The sequence below is a fragment of the Molothrus ater genome, chromosome 9, assembly GCF_012460135.2.
Source record: "Molothrus ater isolate BHLD 08-10-18 breed brown headed cowbird chromosome 9, BPBGC_Mater_1.1, whole genome shotgun sequence".
NCBI lineage: Eukaryota > Metazoa > Chordata > Aves > Passeriformes > Icteridae > Molothrus > Molothrus ater.
Window position 1 is genome coordinate 525,583 of NC_050486.2, and position 10,757 is coordinate 536,339.

The 10,757-nt window shown below is 52.9% G+C and overlaps 1 protein-coding gene across 1 annotated transcript; it reads right to left on the bottom strand.

Annotated features, from left to right (window-relative positions):
* Positions 1-3,520: 3,520 nt before the first annotated feature.
* HSD17B7 (hydroxysteroid 17-beta dehydrogenase 7) lies at positions 3,521-9,822 on the bottom strand. Its single transcript, XM_036388070.2, has 9 exons — positions 9,772-9,822; positions 9,452-9,655; positions 9,261-9,353; positions 8,280-8,394; positions 7,616-7,810; positions 6,619-6,723; positions 5,534-5,590; positions 4,891-4,989; positions 3,521-4,493 (listed from the first exon to the last, which is right to left on the bottom strand). Exons 1-9 carry the CDS (start codon positions 9,804-9,806, stop codon positions 4,398-4,400), a joined length of 999 nt encoding a protein of 332 aa, XP_036243963.1. The 5' UTR covers positions 9,807-9,822; the 3' UTR covers positions 3,521-4,397.
* Positions 9,823-10,757: the final 935 nt, after the last annotated feature.

Genomic DNA, 10,757 nt, shown 5'->3' on the forward strand with positions numbered 1-10,757 from the left:
GAGCCTAACAAGGAATTTACCATTCATTCTGATTCCTCTCATGAGTTATTCCTAAACTCATCCACCAGTTTCCTTTTTGATTTCTCCTCTAAGCACAGCTCCATCTTTCAAAGCAGTGCTGATGATCTTCCCTGACTCTGGAGCCAGTCTTGGCTCTACAATTTGCCCATTCTCAGCAAAACCCACCCAGACCCGGGTCCCTCTTGTCTCTTCTCTGCCAGACAGAGAGGTCATGCTGCTGCAACACTCTCAGAGGGGCTTCTGCTCCCTGTTTCTCACCCAGCCCTTCAGAGCTATGTGTCTCCTCTCCCCACTCTGGGCAGCTCCCAAGACTTTCAACATCAAAGCTGCCATCCACTAAGCCTGGATCTTTCCAAACAGCCTGGCTGTATTACATCCACCTGTATACAGGAACTTGTTGTTCTCTTCCATCCCACTCCCTTCCCTTCCTGGAGAGGCAGAGGTCACCCAGCCACGGGATTTCAGCTCTGACACCAATCTCAAGCTTTCTCCTTCCTTGGCCAGGGCTCAGTTCCCACCCACCCTCCTGTTATCCATGCCCTACATAGCTGACAGCCCGTTGAGCTGAAAATCAATGGAGAACTCAGGCTGTGCTTGGAGCAAGGCAATGTGTTTGCTCACAAAGGTGAAAAACCAGTGGCTCAGGATGAGGCACAGCTGTGAGATACCAGATCACACAGCTGATTGTGCAGGGTTTCACAGAGCAACCACAATGAGTTTTTACACTGAAGACCTGCCCTGGAGGTTCTCTGGAAAGCTCCATATCCAAGGATCACAAAGAGCAAGATCCTGTGTTAGCAGTGATTCATGGCTGCCACTGCCAGCTCTTCCCTATCCCAGCTGGAATTTCTCACCACCCTGCATCCCAGGGCCCTGTGCTCCAGGCAGGACCTGTTTTCATTGCACAGAGCAGTTGGGTCCAGCTGAAAGGGATTAATCTCCACGCACAGGCATCTGCTGGCCAGGAGCAGCGCAGGAGGAGCCGTGCTCCCCTGCAGACTGGCACATGCACAAAAATGGCCCGTTCCTCTCACAGCTACCTGGGGTGGGCAGCCAAACCCTGGGAGCAGCCAACACCTGAGCCACTCTTTGGGAAGTCCCTGTTTCAGGGATTCAGGTCCTACCTGTGCTTTCAGGACAAGAGAAAAAAATGTGGAAGATTCCCACCCCACAAAACAGTCCCATCCTTTGGCTGCAAAGACATCCAGCTTCTCACCACATGGAGGAGAGGGGCAGAAAGTGAGGTTGAGCACAGCCAAGTCTTTTTCTACAGAAAGGCATGGACAACGATGCCTGGGGTCACAAAAGCAGACAGGAACCCCTGTAGAGAAGCAGGGACCTGTGACAAGGCTGCAGAACAGTGGAGTACCTCCTCCCACTGAAGAGATTCCTCTGCAGACACCTGGGCTGGCTGTGCCTCTCCAGCTCCATGCAGCACAAAACTTGTGGGAAATGACAAGTGTATCCCATCTTTCCAGGCCATTCCACTCTCCAGGGCTCAGCTTGTGCTTTAGCACCTTTTGTTCCTTCTTTGTGTCACTCTGAACAGGAAGCTGAGCTCGAGGTCTCCAGAGGCCACTTTGCACCTACACCAAGGACAACCATGGGCAGCAGCTGATCCCTCTCTACTCCTGAATCCCCCACATGCATCTCCCGGGATGGAACACACACCTCAGTGCACCAAGTGCCACCACAGCAACCAAGGGAAAGCTAAACCACACAGCAGGCTGAGCTCACAGCAGGACAGAGAAACATGTCTTCTCTAAGCCTGAGCTGCAAATCCTCAAGGGAGAGCTACACAGAGCTTTTAAGACAAACCAGAAACAAATGCATAGCTTTATTGACAGCAATGTCATGGATAAAGACTGGTCACACATGCTCTCCCCTCAGCAGCCACTGGATGCTCCATAGGCAAAAAGCACTTGTCCCATCCCATCCCTGCTTTTCCTGTTAAATTTCTAACTTCATCCTACAGGCACACTTGAGATAAAAGGAGCTAAAAGGTCCTAGCTCTTGTCATCAACCTCTGCCCATCCAAGAAATTTTCCTCTTTTTTCCAAGCTTTAAGAAAAAAATTCCAACAGAACCAGCAAACCCATATATCAGAAGACATTTATTTTCCTTAAGTATGCTAGATTAAGCAAAGCTACCTCTTCTAGGCTCTTCAGACCTCACTGCATTCAAACCCTAAGCCTGGCAGAGCTGCAGTGCCAGCTGGCACAGGGCAGTACAAGTGATCAGCTTGGCATAAGAGCCCTGACCCTCCCATTCCCCACTAAGTTGCACTCAGCTCAATTGTGTCAGACTGTTTTGAGTAACACTTGCTATTTCATTTGTCTCAGCCCAGAGAGAAAATGAGGCAGGGATAACAAATGACTGAGTGCCTCTGCATTTGGGGTGGGGGGGAATACTACAGGTGGAGCTGGTGAGTGTTACCTGCTACAGCCCAGGGCAGAAGCACAGCAAAGCACAAGGTACTCATCTATAACCAAGCAGGGCAATGTGCTTCATCTCCTCTAGAACAGGCAGCCAAGGACTGTTGCAGGATGCTGTGGGGAAGAGAATCAGCCACCGACTCTCCCTGTGGAGAAGGGAAGGCACTCCACCAGAAATAGAGAGCTTTGGTCCCAGGGAGTTTTAGGACACAGCTGAACAAAGCCACAGAATCCAGATCTGGTGCTCTGACTGGCTTTATTGCATTTAAATAAAACACCCACATAAGCACAGCCCAGTCTGCTTCACAGCTCTGAACAGCTCCAGCCACAGGTGAGGGAAGCACCACCAATGGCCAGCTCCTCATTCTGTTCTACTGCCAGGCCAAACCCAGTACATTCCTGCCCACACCAGTGCTGAGCTGGGAGGGTCCCCTCAGCCCAAACTCAACACTGAGACATCTCTGCTGCCAGTACCCTGCTGCTCTGCTCCAAACCAATGGAGGATGGGAAGAAATTAAAAATGAAAGCAAGACTCTTTAAATGTGTATCCCTGCAAGGCAAGTCCGTGAAGAGCCTGGATTCTCCTGGCTGCCAGCTCTGTGCAGGTTTCCTAGCAGAGCCCCTCTTTGTGGGCACCCTGGCAGGAGGCAGCAGCCAGGGCATGCAGCACACCCCACTCTAACAGCACCCAACCCCGGGCAGCCCCAGGGAAGCACATTAAGCCATTAATTGATGCATTAAGCATTAAGAGTCATTATGTGACACACCAGGGTGAGCAAGCACCAAGAGACATCTCCCAAGAGCCTAAGGCTGGGAAACAGTCCCAGACTTCCCGCAGGTGCTCAGCACACAAAACCACACTGAAGTCTTTAGAAATCACTCATGTCTTTCCTTAACTAAAGAAGCCAGAATGGTGGTTAACAGCTCTTCAGTGGCAGAGACACTCCACACTTCCCAGGTATGCACAGATTTACAGCACAAGGCACCAATTAAGTTTCCTTCCAAGCCTCCAAGTCAGAAGTAGATGGATATGGGAGTAAAAACACCACTGCATTAAGGACAACTCAATTTCAGTCATTTATTCTTTACAGCACTTGAAGTTACTTGGTGGCAGGTACTTGGTGAAGGTCTCCAGAAAAACAACAGGAAGAATGGTTGGTACAATAGATTTATATAAAAGAGTTAAATAGATAAAACAACATGGTAACCTCTCATTCTTGCTCTAAACAGAGCAGACTGACCCTGAGTCCAGGTTAGCATCATCCTTTCAAGGCAGTCATGGTTAAAACCCTCAAGTGCCCATACCCAGGGGACAGCAAGGCATCTGTCCTCACAGTTGAGGCAGGTGTGTGCTTCTCAGGCCAGCTCTTCAGGAGCTTGGTTTCAGCTGCTGGGCACACCCTGCCTGCCAGTAAGGTTCAGTCTCGTTGAGCAGGTCTGTAGAGCCAGCCCCAGCTTTGGTGAACAAGTGTAAGGGCAGCTCTGCTGAAGGTGAGCCTTCAAGTACATCAGGATGAGCCACAGGTGATGTGTTTGAGCCATCTACAAACACCAGCAGAGCCAAGATGCAGGGCAGCACCCCAGACTGCTGCCTTTATTGCCCTGAGCCAGATGGAAACCACAGGTTCTGAGGCTGTTCCTGAACCACACACAGCTCAGTCACGCTTCTGCAAGACACCACTTTGCAACTGTGTTAAGACAAACTCTGCCTACTCAAGGTCTCCAGTTTTATGCCAAAAGAAAAATCCCGTAGCCAAAGGTCTAAGTATTTCTCTTCAGTTTTCACACTTCCATTTTCAGGAACTGTTCACCTTCTGTCGAGAAGGAAGATTGTGTCTGAAGCCATGTGCCTGCAGAAGAGCCGGCAACACAGGTAGCACCAGAATGAAGAAACCCCAGGTTACTGATACAAGACTCTCACCCCACTGAGACTAGCTTTACTTAATCTAAGAGATCATGGTATTTCTCTAGACTCTGCTCCTCCAGTTCCAACAGCTTCTGGTAAAGTTTCTCGGCAGTGTCTTCATCCACATCCATCTGGAAGGCAAGGAAACAGCACTGTGAGACCATCACCTTGGTGGCAGCCAGTGCAGACACTGAGGGCAGCTCTGGGGATAAGCAGGGTCCATTTCCAGAGCTTCACAAACAGCCAACTACAGACATCTGTCACCAGGGCATAAGCCAGAACATATTTTGGGAAAGTATCATCACACACTTAACCTGTTCTGATCATCACTTCCATTGTCTTCCAGACTCCAGCCTAAGCCAGGAGTTACTCTAGGAAGCACTGCAGATAACCCCACATCCCTTCCTGCTACTTAGCATTCAACAAGCATCTTCCTTCCACTCCAGGCACAGGACACCCTTGGCACCAGCCCTCCCATACAAAGCAGATGGCAGACCCCCAGCAGCAGGAAGCTCCCTCTCCATTGACCTTTCGAGGCTCCACGTAGCATCTCCCCAGTCCAGAAGTACAGCTGTGGTATTTGACAAGAGAATCCAGGTACTCTGGCTTCTGTTTGAACAGCCACACCTGGGAAGAACCACACAAAGATGTACAAGTCCAGCACACACTGTCCCAGCCATGCCTGTGGGCAAAGACCTGACTGCCAGCAGACACAGGAGAAGACACCACAGGAGCACCCACCAAGCAGGGGAAGATGTGATATGTGAAGTTCTGAGCTGGCTCCCTTCAGATGCGACCTACTTCAGCCAATAGTAATGGAGGTTTCTGCTAAAGCAGTTCAGCATGGCTGAACTTGCTCCCACTGTGTTTGAGACACATTGTGCCCGCCATGACCCACCTCCATCCCCTGTGCTACACATCATTCTCCCTGGTCAGGATGTTTTCCCAAAACCATTTATTTTATGGGTACTGGGTGAAGGTCATAGAGCTCCATGTGGCTGAGCAGCCCTGGGGACAGCTGGCTCCCCACACTCACTGCTGTGTGCTATCTGGGGGTCAAATACAGCTCCCACCCACCAGCCTCACTGAGAGGCTCTTTGCTCAAGCTACAAGACCCCAGAAGAGCTACTCAGAAGGAAGCAATGTTAAAATCAAGTTGTGAACTACTTACGTGAGCTTCTGCTCCATTATAGGGTGTCAGAGTATAAGTTTTGGCAAAAAATCGGATCTGAGGGGAAAAGGACATGGCAGAATTTGTACTGTGGCCCAAGGTTTGTTGGCAAGCCCTGAGCAGCCCAAACACTTCAGATAATCTACCAGAGGTACAAAAGCTTCTCAAACTGGGCAATAGGTAACACTGCACACTGACTAAAGCATCCCTTATCACCACAAACTGCTTTCTGGAGCCCCCCAGCAAGTGTCACTCCATGGTCCCACACAGAGTTCACCCCAAGGCAGGAGCAACAGGCCACACACACCTTGCAGGTGCCTCTTCTAGAAGGGTCTCAAGGGCAGGAATGGCAGGAGGCAGAGGGGATCTGCAGGACTGCCAGCCTTGGGGACAACTGAGAAGGCACTGCCTCTCTGCTGCCAGGAGAAACGTGATCCATCAGGATCAGCTGCTGCGACTGGGGCAGCTTAAGATGAAAGGCCACTCTTGCAGAAAGTGCATCAAGGCTCAGAACAGGCAGCCTTCAGGAACAGAACTGCAGTGAACCTGGAAAGCTGAAGGCCAGAGGAAGAAAGGCAAGGAAACTTCTGGGGAAGCAGGGAGGGAGGCAATAGAGAGCAGGAAGCTCTGCTTTCCATAGGCTTGGAAAGAAAAAAACAACACTGCCTTCTAGAGGAATGGAAAGAACAACACTGGAAAAGAGGTTGTTCTAGAAATGAACAGCATCTCAAAGCACAGGGGCCAAGCTAGGGCCACATCCCGAGCTCTGCTGCCAGCAAGCCAATGGTGTTTCACAATCCCAAGCAGAACTGGCAAAGCTTCCAAGGAGAGCCTTGACAAACACTGCTGTAGCTGAAGGGCTGAACCCTGCTCCTCTGCCAGTGTCCAGCACCAAACCTCCAAACTCAGCTTGGAAACTGGGGCCCCAGGATGAGAAGGGGAATGTTTACAGAGGGTCCAGCCTGCCCAGCCCAACAGAAGAACGAAATCTATACCAACACAGGCAGCAAGGAGCCAGAAGTGTGCTGTACATCACTTGCAGTGAAGTGTGTCACAGCCCAAAATCAGCCAGGACATCCACTCACCAACCACATGATGGGCATTAGCAGCTTCCACAGAAAAACAGGCAAAATTCTGTATGTCATGTTGGACATAACGAGCCCAGGACAAACAACACTGGAATACAGACCCTGCAGAGAAGAAAACAAGTCAGTGTGCAATTACACCACACTTAAAAGAGTGGGTCATGCTGCTTCCCTCCCAGTACTCCTCAGCCAGAGAGGGTGTGTACAGACATCAGACTGTAATACTCCACTAAGTAGCAGAGCAGAGAGCAATTAGATGTAGTGATTTTTAAGAGGTCTAAATTGGAAAGGTTTGCATTAGATCCGTGCCCATTACAAACCTCCAGGGTAGAAAATGCAGCCTCCTGGTGCAATCTCCATGCAGCTCAGCAGATATCCCAAAAATTACAGCCCAGTCAGACTTAAGACTACCTCTTCTTTAATATATAAGAGCTCAGCCTTTTGGGACTAAAACATTGTCTCCAGAAGTGTTTGAGAATGGCAAAAGCGCTACTGCTGGACCAGAGCTGCAGCTGCCAGCAAAACCCATCAATGCCCCAGGACAGGGAAGGTAGGTTGCTTGTACAGCTCCCTGGCAAACCTGAGCAGCAGCACAGAGCCATCAGCAGAGCCTGCAGCTCCAGTGCTTGCAGGCAGCACTGCCAGAGCAGCCCTGTGCTGATAGGCAAGGACACCTGAAAAAAGCAGAGGCTCTTTGCTCTTTAACATCAATTCTGATCTAAAGAGAAGAGCTTGCAAGCTAAGAACTGCTCCCAAAATCTCCCGCTTTGGGAAGTTTTTCTGGCAAAAGCTCCAGAATCTGGCAATCTCTCTGGTAGATTCCCTACCCCCCACACCACCAGTTCAACCTCAGCCATGTTTAGTTCTTACCTGTGCACTAAGGAATGCATCAGATTGCTATGAGTGAATGAATGCAACTAGGTAACAACAATGTCATGATAATTACAAACAGTAGCAGCTCATTAGGTTTCTGCAGCAACACAAACCCCATCATCACCTGGTCATTAAATTTCCTGTTCAGAACCACACTTGTCAGGTCAGTAGCATATTTAGAGGAACTGTATGATTCCTGCCCCTTGGCATGCTGATAGTCAGAGAGGCTGAAGGCAGACTCCCTGGCATTGCTGGAAGAGGTCCAGATGAGTCGTGAGGGCTTCTCGTTACCGCAGAGCAGAGACTGAAGCTGACGAACCTGGAAAAAGAATCCTTAACTTATTTAATACAGCAGTCTCCCAGTCTTAGGGTATGACTTTACAGCACCTAAGGCTGTGAGCTTCTTTCAGCTTTCCCAGACAGCTTTTCCTAGACTAGCCAAGAGCAGACACTTGTATGAGCAGCTGTCATTCAGCTGGACAGCTCAGTTAAGCACCTCAGAGTTTAATACAGCCAAGCCTTAGCATTTATCCTGGATGGAGAACTTCATATGACTGACTTCTGTCTGCTGGCTCACTACAGTAACCTCAAAATTATATTAACTCTTGCAACAAAAGTCACCATTTATTGCTTATTTAAACAAATGTCAAGCCTTTGTCCTGTCATTCTTTATCTGTCAGACTGCAGCCTCCATCAGCATCTGAACCTGTGAGATCTGTACTGCCCAGACCCATCCCTACCCACATCAAACATCAGACTGAGGGTTCAATCTTTGTACGAAGCCTCACCAGCATAAAGTGCCCAAAGAGGTTGGTAGCAAACACCTCCTGAAACCCATCTCCATTCAGCCTGTCCGTCTGGGTCATGATGCCTTCTGCAGTGGTCAGCATGTGGAGCAGCTTCCTGGAAGCCAAGAACAGGAGTTAGTAAGGAACACTGCCAGGGGGAATCCACCACTTCCTCACTTGAGCCCTTCAGCAGTACCCTCACCTCACAGGCTCCCTACAGCTTCGCTTTCAAGGGCAACATTAAACCATTAAAAAAATAGATGGGAAAGGTCTAGAGAGTATCCCAGGCCCTTTATTTGCAAGTGCCTCAATACTGACTAGACCAGAGAAGACTTGTCCCTTCCTTCACTTTCCCATGGTAAAGTACTGTTAAAAACACCTCCTTCCCTCATTTCACTCTCAGATAACTTAATCGAGCTTCAGCATCTAGCCAAGGCCTCGGGCCATGCCGAATGCAGGCAAGGAAAGCAGTCTGGCAGCAGTGCTCAAGAGCGCAGCAGTTCTGTCAGACTCATGCAAGTCACTGTGCTCCTCAGCTCAGCCTCCCCGTGCTGCCTACAGAGCAGCGATGCTCACACCAACCACGACCCTCACAAACTACTGTGATCCACAGCTTTGAACAGCTACAGACACCTACACTGGCATCACAACAACAGTGAGGAGACCCAGAGTTCAACACAGCAGCATTTCTCAGGCAGGGGCTGCAGGCTCTGGGTGACCTCCTGCCCTCCCCGTGCACCCAGCGGGCCTCACACCTGGCAGTAGAGGTGGCTCTGGGTGCCTTGGGCCATCCCAGCACGGCACTCAGCCGGCAAACCCACTCCACACAAGAGAGGGCATCCCCCAGGGACGTGCTCTCTCTCTCTCGCACCGGGCGGGAGACAGGCTCTTCAGCACGGCACCCAGGGGCACGGCCTGACGGTGCCAGGCCCCCCGTGCTTCCCACAGGCGGGGGCTGCAACCCCCGGCAACACCTCCTACCCGGTGAGGAGACCGTGCCAGAGAGCCTTGAAGTTCACGTGCGGGTTGGGCATGATCCCAGCGTTGAGGTAGACAAAGTCCAGGCGCTGAAACCTGCGTGGAGAGGAGCACAGGAGCCAGGTTGGAGGGGTCAGGGGTGTCCGGTGGGGCGGAGAGCGGGCGGGGGTGTCCGATGGGGACAGATCCCGTACCTGCAGCGGAGCTCACGGGCGGCCCGCAGGACGGAGGCCAGGTTACCCAGGTCCATCTCCACGGTGGACACCTGGGCAGAGGGGTGGGTGGCCAGGATGAGGTCCCGCGTGGCTTCACTCTTCTGCTCGTTGCGGCAGGCGATGCAGAGGTGAATGCGGCCATCCTCATCCAGTAGCCGCTTGCACAGCGCCAGCCCCACACCGCTGCAACGGGACGGTGTCAGAGAGAGCCGAGCCGAACCGACCCAGCCCAACCGAGCCCAAGCCAGGCGAGCCGAGCCGAGGCCAGCCCGCCCCTCCCAGCCCTCAGCGCCGCTCACCCGCTCGCACCGGTCACCAGCACCACGCGCTCCATCGCTGCCCCGCGCCCGCCGCCCCCGCCCTATAAGCTCTGCGCGCGCCCGGCCCCGCCCCGCCCGGCCCCGCAGCCAATCGGCGGGCGGCGGGGAGGCGGGGCCCGCGCCGCCGGTGGCGTGATGGTGAGCAGAGCGCGGAGCCACCGGGGCGCGCTCCGTGACCACGCCCCTATGAACACGCCCCGGCGCCTAGGTCACGCCCACATCGTGTTGGCCACGCCTATTCCACTCAGGGCCCGCCCCTTCTACGGAGAGCTTTGGGTGTCGCCGCTGTCCCTTCCCTTCCCTTCCCTTCCCTTCCCTTCCCTTCCCTTCCCTTCCCTTCCCTCTTTGCCGCCGAGGAAGGCAGAAATGCCCAGTCGGCCGCCGTTCCCTACTGCCGCCATGGCCCTCCGGGGCAGTCCTGCCCCTGGCGGGGTCCCAGCTGGAGCAGGGCCTGGACACAGCGGACCCCACAGCTGCCCCCCAGACCCCCCAGCGTGTTACTGAATGCGGGGCCATGCCGACGGTGCAGAGTGCCCGGGCCCCGGGAGCTGCAGATGTGCCCCACCTGCCCCAGCCCGCTGAGGCACGGCTGGGATGGGCCACAACGCACTCTGAGCACGGAGCGGCCATTCGAGGGGACAGGCAGAGAGATACCAATTCCAGGACACGAACAAAGCCCTTCCTCGTCTTGACACGCTCAGCAGGGATGAGGCATCCATCCTCTGTCGCAGGCAGGAGGAGCACGCGGGAGACCAGCCAGTCTCTGCGGGGCACAGCCACCATCCTTGCCCTCCTCTTTCCCAGACACCTTTCCCTTTCCCCGGCCCTGCTGCTGCACATGTCCTGCCATGGATGCTGAGCCTCAGAGCATCCTCCCTCCCGCCCGCTGGGACAGACAGCTAGTCTGGGTCAGCCAGCTGCTCCCTTGATCATCCTGGCTCCAAGTCTCGGGCTGTTACCTGTGT

Coding starts and splice junctions, on each gene's coding strand:
- HSD17B7 (XM_036388070.2), bottom strand. CDS start 9,806: ATGGAGCGCGTGGTGCTGGTGACCGGTGCGAGCGG. Junction 8,395..9,260: donor TGGCACGGTCTCCTCACCGG/GTAGGAGGTGTT, acceptor CTTGGCTTCCAG/GAAGCTGCTCCACATGCTGA. Junction 6,724..7,615: donor ACAGGAAATTTAATGACCAG/GTGATGATGGGG, acceptor TCTTCTCTGCAG/GGTCTGTATTCCAGTGTTGT.